The 17,520-nt window shown below is 43.8% G+C and overlaps 1 protein-coding gene across 8 annotated transcripts in view; it reads left to right on the top strand.

Annotated features, from left to right (window-relative positions):
* The window catches only part of SLC8A3 (solute carrier family 8 member A3), a 122,542-nt gene that overhangs the window by 12,562 nt on the left and 92,460 nt on the right, over positions 1-17,520 (top strand). For all 8 annotated transcript variants that reach the window (XM_065839795.2, XM_071809282.1, XM_065839793.2 and 5 more), the window contains one exon: positions 8,246-10,057. In XM_065839795.2, the coding sequence (XP_065695867.1) occupies positions 8,292-10,057 (1,766 nt within the window). In that variant the 5' untranslated portion in view covers positions 8,246-8,291. The remainder of the gene's footprint in view (positions 1-8,245; positions 10,058-17,520) is intronic.

The raw sequence follows: 17,520 nt of genomic DNA on the forward strand, positions 1-17,520 counted from the left end.
TCCATTCACTTTTTTAATATTTTCTTTCTCACCCAGCCAGGAAGGACCCCTTCTGAATTGACTTGTGGAAGGCTCATAGTTTTTGTTGTGTATGATGTAGCTTTTTTTGTAAAAACATATTTTTTTCTGTATTTAGAACAAAAAAACAGCAAAGAAAAATATCTTTTCCTTTGAGGAGAAGTTAAGAAAGAAGCAGGAATGTTTCTGGAGGGTTGGAGCAGTGCATGTCCTAGCTGCTGGGGTTAGCACCCAGTGTGGGTGGCTGGTGGCTGCCCCAGGAGCCAGCTGGGGAAGGGCTCCTTGCCCACATACTTGTTGCATCAAATCCAGCACATCACATAGTTTGTTTTATTCGCCTCAAATGAGTGTTTTCTGGCTTTTTTTTTTTTTTTTTAACTAATTCTGGATCTAAAGAAGGTAAGATAGGACTACAACATCTTTTCTGCTCTTATTTGCCACTTAGCCTGCCTCTGTGTATGAATAACTACTGGCTCTGAAGCCCAAATGCACTATTGACAACAAATCCTAAGATCTTTAATTGTAGCTGTTGCACATCTGTCACCAGAGTGCTAAAGAAATGTCATGAGTTGCTGCTGTCATTATTCCTCTAGGATGCTGTGAGTCACTAGGTGACAAGTTGCACTCCAATGGTGGCACCTGAACCAGCAGTATAACATGTTTGTGAAGCAGAAACAGTAAATAACACACTCTGTGTGCTGCCACAGGCAGTACATAAAATGTCTTTTACTGACAAGAAGTTTTCCTCACACCGCTGGAATAATTTTTTTCCCTTCCCCGCCCTCCCCAAATAGTCTTTGCTGCTCTTTATAAACCAGCAAGACAGAGAGCAATGAAAACCAATACCTTGAAGGCTGCAGGAGAGGAGTTGGAACCTATTGACAACCATGTGTTGGTGAGTTGCTGCTCCAGGTTGTCTCCATCAGCTGCAGTCAGTGGAAGAGGCAGGGGTGCCACCGAGTGAGTGACCCAGTAACTCCACTCCTTTCTTTCCCTCAACCTCCTAAACCTCAAAGGAAAGACTTTCAGGCTCTTCACTGGGCCTTTCACATAATAGGCACAAAATCAAGGCCTTGAAGAATGCACTTGGAAGTACCTGCCCTCTCAATTTGGGGCTGTTCAGACTCTAAAGAATGGTGTTTTCAGATACGCGCTGGTATTCACTTAAAGGCTTTGTGTTTAGAAATACCTCTACATGCAATAAAAAGACTGATGTTAGAAGATCTGCCTCTAAGGATGCAATGGAGGCTTCCCAGTGACTTCCAAACGGTCATGAAAGTGACTTTTTGCCAAATGTATGTGTGGTTACCATCGAAGTGCTACCATGAGCTCCCAGTGCAGTTTGTACACAGGGTGAGTTTGTTTTGTTTTCCCATGTGTTAACACTGGATGTGATTGTCACAAGCAGACTTGGACTCCATACGTCCACTTTTTTACTTTTTTCCTGTGAGAGCAACTGAGTGCTGGCACAGGATCCCCTGAGAGGTTGTGGAGACTCCATCCTTCATCTTTGAGTATCCTTTGGATATTCAAAAGTCAACTGGACATAGGCAGCTGGCTTTAGGTGGCCCTGCTTGGGCAGCGGGGTTGGACTAGATGACCTCCAGAAGTCCCTGCTATATCCTCTGGGAACCAGCCACCTCAGAGTGCTGGAAAAACAGTGAGCGTGTGTGATATTAATGAAAAGAAAAATAACCATCTCTACCAGAGCAGATAATACCGCTTTTTGAGCAGGGGTATGGCTACTACTAATCTATATGTCAGCCTAAATACTAGGTTTTGTTTTCTGAATGTAAAAAAGGCTACAGTTCTGAGGGAAAAAAAAAAATGAAAAGGGTAATGCTTGGTGTCCCTTAGCCTGAGGAGTCTCAGACATGCAGACATGCATTGGGAATGGAAGAGCAAGTGTGCCATGGCTCCCAAGGAGGCTGCGCTAGCCTGCACCATCAATAAGGACACCTCTCAGGAGTGTGGCTGTGGTCAGTCACCAAAGGGTTTCCTTCTGTATCTGCCTCCTCCTCCCTTACCTGTCTGTGCAAAGAGCATAAACAGCAGCTCCTGTATCCATAAATATCCATCTATCCTATACAGATATTTTTCAGCGGGAATGGGAGTGAGGAAATAAAATGTCCAGCCAGTCAAGTGCAGCCGGTGTGGTATTGGAAGGGGACAATTAAGTACGGGCATCTTTATGGGTTAGTTATTTATGACACTGCTTCTCCAGAAGCATCATGGATGCTAAAATACGGGGGATTAAAAAATGTCATAGACCAGTTCCCTGGGGCAAGTTGAGTGTTGAGAGATTGCTCCTAGCCATTCAAAGACTTGTGCTCTGTTTGGGTCAGCCCCTGGGATCACCAATTGTAACTGCATCCCATCGCTGCAGCATTTCTATGATGAATTAGTAGACTTGAGTCATTAAGTCAATTAACACCCATTTACCACGCTAAAATGGTAAGAACTACTCAAATTAGTAGAGACACCAGCTTGGAAACATTGAAAGACTTACTATAAGAACTGATTTTTCTAGTATAGCTCTTTGTATGATTTAGAAAGGGAAAAAAAGGCTGATATGACACATACTGAGGAGGCTATTCTGTAGGCAGCTAATTCTGGGTTTTGGCATGTTTACTGCGAAGTGCAAAGCAACAAGCACCTACGGCTCCCTGCCATAACTTTTCATAAAGCCAAACTGCGGGGATCTGTCATGTTCTAAGCATGAGTTACAGTGCTTTTTCCTCATAAAACCTAGCTGGTGTGGTTGTAGGGGACTAAACTACTTATTGCTGTGCAGTAATCTATGTGACGTCAGCTTGGGGTCCTTGATTGTGCTCATATCAGATAGGTGTGTGCTGTCGGTGTGATGGTTTAAGGCCAGGTCTGTACTTGGAAATTTGCATTTGTCTGACAAAACCGATCTAATTACACTTCTTTAGCCGGTAAATCTTAACTCGCATGCTGGGTACTACTCTTGTAGTGATGAGCAAAGGACTCAGCAGCATTTGAATGGAGATGGTTGAAAAATACGCTTTGTTTTGTATTAAATATTTTGTTATGATTTTGTTTTGGGGGATGGAAGGCTGTGACTTTGGTATAGTACCTCTTCTATGAAAACAGTTCTTTGTGGGTTTTTTTGGCAGAAAGGCTGTAATTTCAGATTTTGCTGATGCTTATAAAATATATGCTCAATCAAAAAGCTTTTATGTGTTTTGGAGCTGAGGAATGTGAGGTCTTGTTGTTAAGCTGAACCTTATTTCTGTCTCCTCCAGTTTCAGGGTGGGGCTATACGGTGCCACTCATAGCAGTGCTATATGCATTCTGTTCTGGGACAAGATGCATGCCAAGTAGACAAACCCCTTGATCTTGAGATACCTCTGTCTAGTCTTTGTGCAGTGCCTATGCCTGATCAGGGCTCACCTGGCACTCACATCTAATCAACAGCCTTTCCTGGCCTGTCTAGAGTCAGGAGACGGAGGATATGTGGCCACGGATCTACTTGTGTGTCTGATTTATTTGAGGTGTGAGAGGGAAAGGGGAAGGAGACGGAGGTGCCAGACAACCTAATATTATTTGCAGGTCAAATCCGAAGTTTTTTATGGAGGTTTAAGATGAATTTTGCCTAAATAAGAAATTAATAGGGATTTAGAAGTTTTCCTTTGGTTTTGTATTTAATGAGCAGCAATCTTGGGAACTTGGTATGTGGGGGTTATGTGTTAGCAGCCATCACTGTGTCATGTTGCCTCTCGATTTGATTTCTTGTTATGAATGCTTCCTTTTGAAAATATCCTTGCCTTTAGAGTCATGTGAGCAGCTGTACACAAAAAGCTAAATTATAAGGGATCAGTATAGCCTTCCCAGCTTTCTACCTCACAATGGGTCCACAGCAGACAAACCATCAGTTTTCTTAAACACAGCTATTGTAAAAGATGTAAGGAGCTTGATAGTTGTCTAAAAGTAATTTTCTGTTGCAGGATTAATTGTGACAAGTGTGGTCCATGCTACTTTCTGGACTATCTCCAGAAGTATTTTAAGAACTGATGTTTTTATTTATGGACTCTATTTATGGATCATGTGGACATTGTCAGCTCTTGTAGAGGAAGGAGTTCCCCCTGCTAAAATAACTTTATGCATCTTCTCGGAGCTTTGCTATTGAATGTTAGCTTATTCCGATGCAGTGATGCTTGCAGTGTTTTGTCTCTGTTTTGCATTGATTTGAATATTTTGAGCTTATCCTTGAACTTATCCTACCAGACAGGGGACCAATGCACTTGTTTGAATGTATTCAGTGTGATAGCAATAGCGGGGCAGAGACCTGTGGGAGAAAATGTTACTGATAGTAAAGAGATGGTGGAAATGATGATTCTCGTGTTATAAAGCCAGAGATCACCCAATACCAACCAACTTTCCACTGTTGCTGCAGCCTCCTGTTGTTTGCATCCCGCAGGGCCAGGACAGTGATGTCGCTGGAACGACACCTCTCTATGCCAGATGTGGATGTGTTTTGTCGCACTGGGGTCAGAGGAGTGACACCGTGACGCCTCCAGGGTGACTAACAGTGACTTGGGACTGCGCTGTAAGCCTGCCTGGAGGTTCCGCCCTCCAGGTAGGGCTTGTGCTGAAGGGTGTCTCTTGTCGCAGTTTGCCCTGCTGAGATCAGTGCTGCTACTGAGAGGAGGGATAGGGGACGTGTCTATTTCACTCTGGGCAGGCCAGAGCTATGTAGATCCCCTCCAGTGATTTCTGGACTGGATTTTAGTGGATGTACCTGAGGGCAAGCTCATGCCTTGTATAAGCAACCTTGCTGACCCAGAACTAGAGTGAGTTTTAATTCTTCCATCCTCTGTCACCTGAATGTTAAAACTGTCACCACAATGTTTTATTAACAGCAGTTTTAAAATTTAATAGTTTTATTCTGTGTTGTAGAGCACTTTTGCACCAGTTCCCAAGGGGGCGATGACAGTAAGAGTGCTTCACTGTGTTTTTCAGATTGGTTAGGTTAATGCTTTTCATGTTAATGAACACATATTAAGATCTGATTAGACAGTGTGTCTGTGGGCAAAGTTCCTGTTGATCCCACTAGGGAGTTTTATCTGTGTCAAAGAATTGCAGGATCAGGTCATCATTGTATCATTTTAGAAAATGATTGACCTCCTCTTAATGTTGAAATGTTTGCCAAAGCAAGTGAAGAAAAGTATTCCCAAATTCTGAGATCCTAGTCTACAAGACATAGCTTGAGTTTGGAGGTCTTAACATATAAACAGAGGCTATCCTGGTAGAGGTTGTTTTTGAAATAATATATGATTAGTTCGAGGAATAACAGTAAAATTACCCTTAGCTTAAAATCAAATTAAAAATTTAAGAAGGACCAACAAGGTCCTGGAACGTGTTGAGGAATAGAATAGCAATAGAAACCTTAATGGCATTGCATGGTAGGCAGATAGTGTTAATTACAGAAGGTGGTTGTCCCACAGAGAGGGAGGTTGGTGGTAGCAGTGATTTATTTCAGAGGGGAGTTTAGTCATTGTACTATTCCTAGACAAGACTCTGAATTTATGTGATACTTAAACTCTTAAGTCATTTTTGAAACCAAATTTAGGTGCTTGAGTCACGTGATGTTTTTGAAATTACTCCTGTCTTTCTGTCAGCCGTTTCTACATGGCTGATCTTGGAAGACGCAGCACCTACTGGCTGCTGTACAGTTAAGCAGGAGCTGGGAGCTGGAAGTGTCAAGAGGTTGGTGGATACCTGCCAGCAATTGCAGTACAGAAAGGGATGATCTGATGTGCCTGGGGTGTTTTTGGAGCTGCTGTGCTTGTGCAGTTGGTCTCTGTGTGCACCTTGAGTCAGAGGCACCTGGAATGTGTCATCTTTGCCATGCATGTGCACACATCTACCCTGCAGCCCAGAGACCTTGGGCTTGCTGCTCGTAGTCACTTTGCACATATTCCCTGACCCTTTCTCAGGGATTTGCCAACACCCTGCAGCCAGAAATCTGCTAAAATATCATGTGGAGTGGGAGGGAAGACAAAATGGGAGTGTCAAACTGAACGCAAGTTGTATGTGCTGGTTAGCTCACTCTTCCCCGTGACCCCGAGGTGTGCAGGCAGTGAGGCAATTTAACAAGATTTCAGGGCTGGAGCTAGGGCTGGGACTGACTGACAGCCCTCCCTGGGGCTGAGGTCCCTCTGATCCCTCGGGGCTTGATCTAGCACCAGGGCTGGGGTAGACAGGCAGATAATAGACACTGGAGAGAGAAGATAAGTAGGCTAATGGGGGAGAATCTGTCTCTTCTGAATTAGTCCAGGTAGCATGAATAACTGTATTGTTTTTTCATATCAAGGGTGTCAGATATGGATTTGTGATCCTAATACTGCATAATCAATTCTCTCCCCTCTGCTGTGCTTTGTCAGGAGCAGTTTTGTTCATTTGCAGTCCTTGTTCATGCTTTCCTTCCTGTTTCGCTTGTCTTTCTAGATTTTTATCTCGAAGTTGAAAATGTTTTTGTTGATATCAGGAAGATTGCACCCGCTTTTAGAAAGAGGCGAGCGACACAACACAGCGAAATAGCATTCGAGATGCATTTTTTTAATGCTGATAACAATAAAATGTTGCCCGGAATATTTACAGTGCAAGGGAGAGGGAAGTGAGCTCCTCAAGTGTTCAGGGGCCGGTTCATCTCTTTGAACTGCTGCCATCTGAAGGTTAGGCATCTGCTCTAAATTGGCTGTTTGGGCACCCTCTTGAGACCATTGAGGCAGATGGGAAAAGGCAAAAACCCATCTGGAGATGTGTGTCTTAAGTACATCTTTTGGGTCAGAACAGGGGTTGGACAGGAAGGGTTGTCCCTGGAAGCGACTCTCTCTTTCCTCTGACTACAAAGGGAGCCTAAGTGACTTTGTTTAACTTACTGCCCAAGATTTAGATAGTTAGAGTAGGGGAAATGAATCCCAGCCCTACTGATTTGGCAGCAGAAACCTCAATGAAAGTTAGTGGGAGTTAAGGCTCTTGAACCTTCCAAGTGCTTTAGATAATGCCGCTATTAAGTTTGATGTTTCCTGTGAGATACTTGGCTGTGTCTGGACTCAGAAACGTGATTTGTCAGCTAAGCCTGAGACCAAATTCTTCCAGAGGCTTAATATAAAGGAAGGAGAATAGTGTGATCCATGACAATGTGAAGGGTTCAGAGTCCAATTTTAAGTGGTGCAAGCTCTACAGCAATGTAGTCTGTAAGTAATAGAAGGTATTACTGGGTGGTAATACACCCAATCTGTGTGATACATCGATCAGCTCCTTTGTTTTTGCATGGTATTTTAGGTTAGAGATTATTTTCATTTTAGAGAGATTTTGAAAACATATACATTTCTTAGGGATTGAGAATATTGGTGGGTACACACATTTTGGTCTATCTTCTGGGCTGATAAGCACAGTGTTTTCTAACTGTGGTGGTTTTGTAGATTTCTGTGACCATTGAAAAGCAGGATTATTGATGTAAAATGTGATGGTCCAGATCACAATGGAAAGGCTAGTGAAAAATGGCCTTTGGAACTTTGCCGAGCGTGAGTCCTCTGCCCGATTTCTGGGCTGACATATTCACCTCCTAACGTGGAGGCCCTGTGCCTCAGAAGCTTAGGGCAGCTGAGCCCTAGGACTCTTCTGGGGACTCTGCAGCCTTAATAGGGAGGGACTGGCTGTGGGGATAGTTTGGCCATTAAGGGTACCCCATAATTCATAGCTGAATTATGTCCTACAAATGGACTTCATTTGGAGATGGCTTACTGGCCTTAAATGGTACTTCTTATTTTGCTAGTAATTCCTTGACTTGTCTTAATCCCTGGGTGGTGAGACAGGTGAGCCATTAGATTTGGTTTCTTGGGCTGAGTTGAAGTGCTGTGTGCTTGGGAATACTGTGGCATCATTAGGTGAGTGGCAGCTGAGCACTCAGTACTCCTGTTGCACATGTTGTAGGTGGAGAGTGAGCTATTTGTATATATACAAACACTTTTCCTTGGAGTTACTTTTCTAGCAATTGATCTTCATCTGCTGGGCATGTAAATGCTGCAGTTTGTTAGAGTCCCTGCTAAATACCTTCTTCAAAGTAACAGAGAGACAACCCTTGCATCTCTACCAGTACTTCTCAGTGGTGAGATACTGAAGTGCGTTTAGGTAAATGTTGCATCTTCCTTTTCTCTCATGCTTCCCTCCCCCCTCTCTGTTTTGTTTGCTGCAGGTTCTCGGCGTTTTTGGATCTACGCAGTGGAAGTTGCATCTTGTGTATGGCGTGGTTAAGCTTGCAGCCTGTCACCTCGGCCTTCCTCCATTTTGGGCTGGTTACTTTTGTGCTGTTTTTGCATGGTTTGCAGGTGGATGCTGGCCTGACGGGAGACTCCTCCAGTTCAGTACAAAACAGCTCGTGTTCAGGATCTTTTGACTGCAAGGAAGGTGTTATCCTGCCAATATGGTACCCAGAAAATCCATCCCTTGGGGACAAAATTGCCCGTGTTATCGTATACTTTGTAGCACTGATCTACATGTTCCTTGGAGTCTCCATCATTGCAGATCGTTTCATGGCATCTATAGAGGTCATTACATCGCAAGAGAAAGAAATCACAATTAAGAAGCCCAATGGAGAGACCACGACAACCACCATTCGGATTTGGAATGAAACTGTTTCCAACTTGACCCTCATGGCTCTGGGCTCCTCTGCTCCTGAGATCCTTCTGTCTCTGATAGAAGTGTGTGGACATGGATTCATAGCTGGAGACTTGGGGCCATCCACAATTGTTGGCAGTGCTGCTTTCAATATGTTTATCATCATCGCCATCTGTGTCTATGTGATCCCTGATGGAGAAACCAGAAAGATAAAACACCTGAGAGTTTTCTTTGTCACAGCTGCATGGAGCATCTTTGCTTACATCTGGTTGTACATGATCCTTGCTGTTTTCTCTCCAGGTGTGGTTCAGGTCTGGGAAGGTCTGCTCACACTTTTCTTCTTTCCACTTTGTGTCCTTCTGGCTTGGATAGCAGATAAACGTCTGCTTTTCTATAAGTATATGCACAAAAAGTACCGTACTGACAAGCACAGGGGCATTATCATAGAATCAGAAGGTGATCACCCTAAGGGAATTGAAATGGATGGCAAGATGATGAATTCCCACTTTCTGGATGGAAACTTAGTGACTGTTGAGGGGAAGGAGGCAGATGAATCTCGCAAAGAGATGATCCGGATCCTTAAGGACCTGAAGCAAAAGCACCCGGAAAAGGACTTGGACCAGCTGGTAGAAATGGCTAACTACTATGCCTTGTCTCATCAGCAAAAGAGCAGAGCCTTTTATCGCATTCAAGCTACCAGAATGATGACAGGAGCTGGCAATATTCTGAAGAAGCATGCAGCTGAGCAAGCCAAGAAAAGCACCAGCTTGCATGAGGTGCGGCCAGATGAACCTGAGGAATTCATCTCCAAAATTTATTTTGACCCGTGCTCCTACCAGTGTCTTGAGAACTGTGGTGCTGTTCTCCTGACAGTGGTGCGGAAAGGAGGGGACATGTCCAAGACCATCTATGTGGACTATAAAACAGAGGATGGCTCTGCCAATGCTGGTGCTGACTATGAGTTCACAGAGGGGACCGTTGTCTTGAAATCAGGGGAGACCCAGAAGGAGTTCTCAGTGGGAATTATCGATGATGACATCTTTGAGGAAGATGAACATTTTTTTGTGCGGCTCAGTAACCTCCGTGTGGTGGAAAGTGAGGAGCCTCCAGAGCTCAGTAACTCCCCATACCCAAAGGCCATGTTGGCTTCTCCCTGTGTGGCCACAGTGACTATACTGGATGATGACCATGCTGGCATCTTCACATTTGAGTGTGATGTTATACATGTCAGTGAAAGCATTGGTGTGATGGAAGTCAAAGTCCTAAGGACATCAGGTGCTCGGGGCACAGTCATAGTGCCATTTAGGACAGTAGAAGGGACAGCGAAAGGAGGTGGAGAAGACTTCGAAGACACTTACGGGGAGCTGGAGTTCAAGAATGATGAAACTGTGTAAGTACTCCATTGATTTCTGTTTCTTGGTCTATTTTTGGTGTTTAACCCCTCATTTTGCCTCCATTGCAGGTTAATGCTGGCAAGGGACAGGCTCCTTTCTTCACCTTTCTTTCAGTTTCTCTACTCACCTCTTTCAGGCAAGAACCGACAGCAGGATTTAAGGGCTCAAAGCTCTTGTCCCTTCCCTCTTGGGAATGACAAAGTGAGGCTTAGAAATACTACGGGTGGAGGGAAGGTGGGAGGAAAATATATAATTCTCTGAGGTCCTGTACTAAAGCTAAGGGTTAATGGAGAGTTAAGGTAGAGAAGAAAGCGTGAGCTTTTATCTGGCTGGGCAAATATGGGAAAGCCTCTTTTTGAACACCAGACATAGAGGGCACAGGAGTTTATTGCTATCCCTAGATTAAAAGTTTACAACAGTTATTCCCAGGCAAGTGAGAAATGCTCAGTAGACATGGGGCTTTATTTTCACAGGAGCAGTACATCATACCTGTGTCTCTAGGCTACCTGTGCAACAAGCAGATCTATGTGGCAGCTGATTCATAGCATGGGCACAGCTGCAAGCTGTTCTGCTGGACTTGTGAAATCCTTTGAGCCTTCATGTCCCTATGGTCTACCCATATTCCCCAGGTCACCTTCTTTATGATCTCCCTATGTCTGTTCTATTACTACCTGTGGTTTTTCCCTGTGTAAGATACCATGGCAATTGGCAATAATGGTCTAAAGCACTTGCAGCTCACAGCCTGTCCATATGGCTCCATGACCCAGTGTTTTCATTCAGAATAAAGAAGGGAAACAGAACAGTCGGCACCAGTCCTGTTAATTCAGCTCTTTTATTGCGTACAAGGTAGGCGATATGAAGCTAGAAAGTAATAAAGACCGGAGAGGCGATAATGCCTAATTGCTTTAAGTACCTGCTGTTAACATTACTAGGGAATGAGAGAAATCCCTTAGCTGAGGAGGGAGAGGGAGGAGGGTGTGAACCTGATACTAAAACTCCCTAGTGTTAAGTGCCTTGGTTCCTCTTGTTAACACCTAATCACTTGAGCCATCAAAGGAAGAATTGTGCAGACTTGCAACTGGTATCAGAGAAAAGAAATCTTTGTACCAAGCCTCCCAATACAGTACACGAAAAGATGGGATGCCCTAATTCAATAGCACCTTCTGCCTTAGCCCACTAAATCATTTAATCCAGCTAATATCCACAGTCCTGATGCTTGATCATAAGTACGTGTTCTTCCTATTAAAGGAAGAGAAGATCCTAGTTAGCTGGATACAGCCACTATCAGAGATGGAAGAGGATCAGCTGTCCTCATCTGGCCTTTTCAGGGAGATGGGCCATGCAGTTTAGTCTCTGGAGCAGCAAGCTGATTTCTCTAGAGAAAGTGAAGAAGGTCAGCTGTGTGGTTGCAGTCTCCTCTGAGCAGGCTACCTAAAATATAATGCGCAATACCTTGCTTCAGCCAGGTCTTGAAGAAAGAGAGACTTTTCTTGCTTGAAAAAGACTCATCAGTGAAAGGCCAGCAGGCTTGGCGTACTAGAGAAAAAGCCCATGAGCCATCTTACTCCAAACTATACTCTCTCTCTTTCATCCTCCTGCTGATGGAAGACTTCTTTTTGTATTTGAAAAGTGTAACAGAAGGTCAGAGCATATCCACATAGTTCCTTCACTTGGGTCAAAATAAATCACGTTCAGCAGGACCATGTGCATCCTTGTGGGACAGAGTCTAATGAAAATGAAGGCAGTCCAGAAAACAAGTATGTCTAGGTTCATTAACACTGTGGTTTGTGACCCAGAGAACATGCCTCAGAGCACAGATGAGACCTTTGTGATGTACTTCAAACTGTGCTCACACCTAATGCTTTAAAGTGGCTTTCACTTTTGCATCAGAAGACTGCTGGGAACAAAGCCTGCCAGCCACAGTGGCCACGGAGACCATGTGGCTAGCAGAGATTAATTTCTTTTGAAGCTAGAATTAGTAAAGCTGATTCAACATAGCACTTAATCAAACTAATAAGCCTAACAAGGAGGGAGATCATGTCAGCCAGCAGGCTGCCTTTATTCATTCCTGGGTTTCATTTTAAATCTCCAGGTCTTTTGGGAATGGAGTTTTGGGCTGGAAACATGTGAAGGTGGTTTTCAGTAATCAGCTCTTGGTCTTTAAATTCAGTGAATACAGGTCAGTTGCTGTACTTTGCCAACTTTTCTCAGGTGGAAGCATCTGTAGAAACCTCGAAGCAGTCATCGATAGGTTTCATCTCTTCCTTTTCTTTTTTATCTTCTTATTTCTAAGTCTGAATGCAGAAAATAATTCTAAGCAATTATCCAGGCTGCAAACAAAGTGGAGGCATTTCAGGTCTGAATTTAGAGTTCAGACCCATAATGCTACTTTTTTAACAAACACTATGTAGTTCTGGCTAGCCCAATTTGGGAAGATGAATGGATAGGATGTCTGGGACAGTTTTGCTGACCTAGAGGGGAGTGTATGAGGACTGGTCATGTTATTGCTTGGTACAAGGCTGTATGAAAACACTGGGTTGCTAAATAGCTGGGGGTTGCCTGGCTTAATATTTCAAGCCCTACTTCTTAAATGCCTTGCCACTGAGGGGAACCCACCATGATGTACTGATGTTTCCTGTGCACTGAAGCGAGAACTGAGGGTCCACAAAGTCCAGTGTAGCACAGAGGGTAAAGCAGGAAGATTAAGGTTGTCAGTAGATGATGCCAAGGACAGAGAATCAAAAAGCAGTTACGCGTTCACCACTTCAGGCTGACCGTTAGGCCCTCGCGTAGGAAAGGTGAAACTTGGGCTCTACTTTCCCTTCTGGTGTAGGGGTTGCTTATGTTTTCACACGAACTTGAGGTGGGGTCCTTCCTCCCTCACTGCTTTTTTTTGGCGTTCTCCTTGTGGAGTCACTGGAAAGATTTTTGACTCATGGAGGAATTAACAGCATATTGCAAGTACATAAGAGTGCTAAGCTTTGCTGTGGCTGTACATCTGTGCTAAGGATCTGCAGAACTGCAGCTGCAAAGAAGCACTGATGAGTGCAAAACAGAGGAGAGTACGAGCTTTAGTTCACGCTCTCAGCTCAGTCTCTGACACACAAATTTGAAAACTTCAGCTCACATTCTGCAGCGGCAGGCAATCTGTAAGCAGTTTGTAGGTCAGCCTCCTTAAGTGTAGTGATGGCTAGATTAATCTGAGGGGCACTGGATTACACAGCATCCTTGAGATTAAGCTACAGGAGAGGTGCTGCCATCTACCAAATCCCCGGGGCAAGGATAAGCACTTTCCCTGAAAATTAGATGGAGAAGAGGTCTTCACTTAAATATAACAAGGTATAATAAACTGTCTCAGAGTTTTTTTTTGTTTGTTTGTTTGTTTTTTAAGAGGCTTTCCCTAAAATATGTGGGGACTGAAAAAAAAAAGAGTTGATGCAGATGTTACAGAATGAGAGGGAAATGGATCCTGCCACCGGTCTTGCTTGTTGCCTCTGTGATTCTTTCTAGACTAACACAGTCAAAGTTTCCTTACTCACATTTGGGTGAAAGCACAGAGAAAGCAGGTTGAGTTGAGGAGGCTTGAAACAATGCTGTTAATACTGAAATATGATCTTATGCAGTGTGTGTATGTGTGTGTATGGATGCGCATGGGTGTTGGATAGCTATAAATCAAATGATGTAATCTTGAAGGCTGTCATCTGTTGAGAAGAGAATTGATCAGGTCTCAAATATTTGATTATGCTGCCTGTTTTTTCAAAACATTTGTTATTTCTAAGCTCCTGCTCCAGTGAGGGTCAGAAATGACCTAAGCAGCTGAAGCAGAATCCTAGTTCTCTTGGTAACTAGAAGCAAACTCAAGAAATCAACTCCAAAACTTAGTGAGGTTTTGGTTTGGTTTTTTGTTGTTGTTGTTTTGTTTTTGTTTTGTTTTTGTTTTTTTTTTTTTTTTGCAAGATGACAGAACACTTTCCTGTTAAATGATTTTGTATGGATATAAATGTTAGGTTCTTGGAGGTATGAAAATGTAGAAAAATGATTGACCCAGCTGCTTTATCATGTCCAAGCAATAAAGAAATCATTAAGAGCCAGCAGCAAAAAGTGAATTGTGTTTTAAAGGATTTTCTTTTTGCATAATAAAGGGAACTCCTAGCAAGTCATTAAATTTAATTTAAATTTTCTCTGTTTAAATTGTTTCTTCTGTTTAAAACTGTTTAATTTCATATGGAAGTTTGTCTAGGTCTTGCTTTATAAAGTTTAGAAAGATACACAAGTTAACAGTAGCTGATACATCAGCTAGAAGATAAAGTGACAGATTCTGCTGTGGCCATGACACTTGCAGCAGCTATACTGAATTAAGGTTTAGGCCAAGAGATCTGCTTTGTTACTTGTCCTTGTTGCCGGTTGCTCAATTACTTGCAGGCCCTGAAGGCTACTAGAGGTGAAGCCATCTGCCCTGAATTAGTGATTGTCAGAGGTCCTGAGTCACAGGGACTGGGTTTTGAGAGGTGCTGTGGTGTTAAACGGCCTACAAAACCTCTTTGCGAAGTCAGCATGGCTGAACTTCGGTAGCATGTGGAAACCTATGGTTATTTATCAATTATGTGTTAGGCAGAGCTCTCAATAACAGAAGGGCTGTCTCCTCCGTTTGTACAGAGAATGCTGGAGATAAATGTATAAAGCCTGCCTCAATAAGCAGTCAGATTTTCTTTTTTTTTTTATTTTTTCTTTTTCCTTTTAGAATTTAAACAGGATGTTGTGTGCAAGTTGCACATTGCCTCTCCTTGTCTGCTTCTCCCCAGAGAAGCTCCAGGCAGCTGCATGCATGGCTGTGGCTGCTCCATGGAGTCACTGTGAGCCTTGGGCTGTCTCTGAGTGCATGCTTACCTTGGTGGGGCTGGTCCTCTAAAGTGCTGTCACAACACTGAGCAGTAGAAAACCACGTGTATTTCTTCCTGTTAGGGGCTTCAGGCATTTTATGGCAGTCTGGCTCATGGGGTGTACGTGTATGTATGTATGTGAAGGCCAGAGCTGGTCCTGTCTGGGTCAGGCTCGAGTTGGTGCTGTGCCCCAAGGCTGATGGTTAACAACTGCCATGGCAGCTACCATGTGCTGCTGCTGACACCCTCTCTCCTGGGTGTTGTACCACCCTTGTTTGGTGGAGAGGTCAGTATCCCTTCCTTCTCCTCTCCTGTCCACCCTCACTTGGACGCAGAGGTACCTGGGCCCTGACCCCTTGCTTGTGGTCCTGCCGTGGTGGCTGTTAGCTTCCCCCAGCAGATCTGGTGAAGGTCATAGTGGAGAAAGGTGAATGGCGGTTGTCTGTTTGAAGGACGTCATACTGAGGTTTGGCGTAATTAATTGTCCTTTTTGCTATTCAGCACTTGAAGAAACTGTCAGCTTAATTTTTTTAATTTGGTCACCTATGCAGTCATGGTTGTGGCATTTTGAGAGGAATGCTATTAATGACAGTTAGCTCTTTTGCATGGTATTTCGTTAGTAGATCTCATAGCACTTTGCGAAGGCGACTGAGGGACATTATTCCCATTTTGCAAATGGGGGAAAAAATACAGAGATGACCTGTCTTCCCTCTGGATTATCGAGCAGATCAGAGGTAAAGACAGGAATAAAACTGGTCTCCCTGAACTGCTGGCCTGTGCTCTATCCAAAAGAAGGTCTGCGTACATCGAGCTCGTAATTTCCTATTACGCAGGACCACAGTGAATTTATGCAGATGCACTCTCCCCAGCCGTCGTGAATCAGGCTGGTACAGGCATAGGCAGTAGTTGCAATATCTCACTATTCCCCCAAGCTGTCAACACTATCTGCAGTTTCGGGTACTCATTTTCCTAAATTAAATTTTGATCACATGACATGGAGGTGTGCTTCATCTGCAGATCTTCGTTTATTTATATCAGCTGTGATTACTCCAATTAATGACCAAGGTCATAAGAAAATTATTTTGGTAACCTAGTCTGAACTCTTGTTCAATGGCTGCCATACGCCATGCACTGATCCTAAGGCTCTGGGCTGTACAGCCCTCTAAAATTGACAATAACTAGTGAGACTCCAGGCAACGAAGATTTGTTGTGTGAGGCTGATGTTTCCTTCTCTCAGGACACACTTTCTCCCTGTTAGAGCCTTCTTGAGATTGAACTTGAAACTGAATCCTCCAAACTCTTCTCCAGTTTGTTTCTGTTGGGGGGTAAGCTCCTGGCTTTCCTGCACACAAATTAGAAGTTCTTGATTCCTGTTTTAATTCAGATTAAGGGAAAACAGTAGCAGTTGTCCTCCAGTTAAAAAAAAACTTTCCCCCAGTGTTCTTAACAGTACCAGTTTCTAAATTAACTGAGGTCCTTTGCACACAAACACGCACGCTCTGGGTTTCTGCTGTAGTCCTGCTGAGAGGTCTAGGTGGTGTGACCTGCAGAGGATTAGTGTAGGGCATCAGGGGACTGTTCCTGGAGCGTATGTAAAATCAGCCTGCAGAAATGTGAGACTGTGGCACCATCTTGGGAAGAAGCCCGGAGCTGACCTTTACCTTCCCAGTTAGTCCTGTTGGCAGGTGTCAGAGGGACATACTTGCCATCTGTCCATGAAGAAGGACAAATGACATCCTGTCTCAGAGACTATGACTTCTTTCCCATCAAAGGAGGTATTTGTATGGGTTTATGTACAGCATTAAACAGAGGAGGCCTGAGAGCCCAGCTCAAAAGTGAGGCACGTGGTAGAGATCCGCTCCTCAGAGCTGGTTCATGCTCTGATCTAGCAGAGGAGCCGCTGGGAAGCTCACAGGTTCCTGAAGTAGGAGGCCCTTGGAAGGAATGTTCTGAGATGTATCAGAGAGGGCAGCAATGTTCCTAGTTTAGAGCAAAGACAGAGAAATTCACCCTGCCAAATGACACAGCTGAGTTTTCAGTTTAAAAACAAAAAACAGACCAGAACTTATCCCAGATAAAACAAGTCTGCTGTGGCTTGAGTGAGCTTTGCCTCCTTTACTCACATTGCTTCATGCATTATTGCGTGGAGCACCTTTGCAAATGGGTGACTTAGATGTCATGCCCTTCACACACAGATTTGCAGAGGCACAGGTCGTATTTGTTTCCTGTCTATAAGAAGGAGGAGAAGGTACAGTTTGAATGATTTACCTTCAGGAGATAAAAAGAGATACTGGTGGCAAGGCTTGATAGACCGTATATCATACCAAGTATGTGCTGGGATATTTTAACTCACAGTAGGAACATTACTTACGGCATCATTGTAATGTGTCTGTGATTTCTAACAGATCAGAGTGCCAGCAAAGTTTCTGAGTTAAATATGGGCTTACCCTTTTCTAAATAAGATGACAACAACGGAGTCTAAAGCCTCCCCAGCCAGAGGTCCTCCAGCATGTCTTCAGTGTGGCTAAATAGAAGCAGCTGATCCTGGTGAAAGGTGGCAGTTGTTTCAAATAAGAAAT

The sequence above is a fragment of the Patagioenas fasciata genome, chromosome 5, assembly GCF_037038585.1.
Source record: "Patagioenas fasciata isolate bPatFas1 chromosome 5, bPatFas1.hap1, whole genome shotgun sequence".
Classification (NCBI taxonomy): domain Eukaryota; kingdom Metazoa; phylum Chordata; class Aves; order Columbiformes; family Columbidae; genus Patagioenas; species Patagioenas fasciata.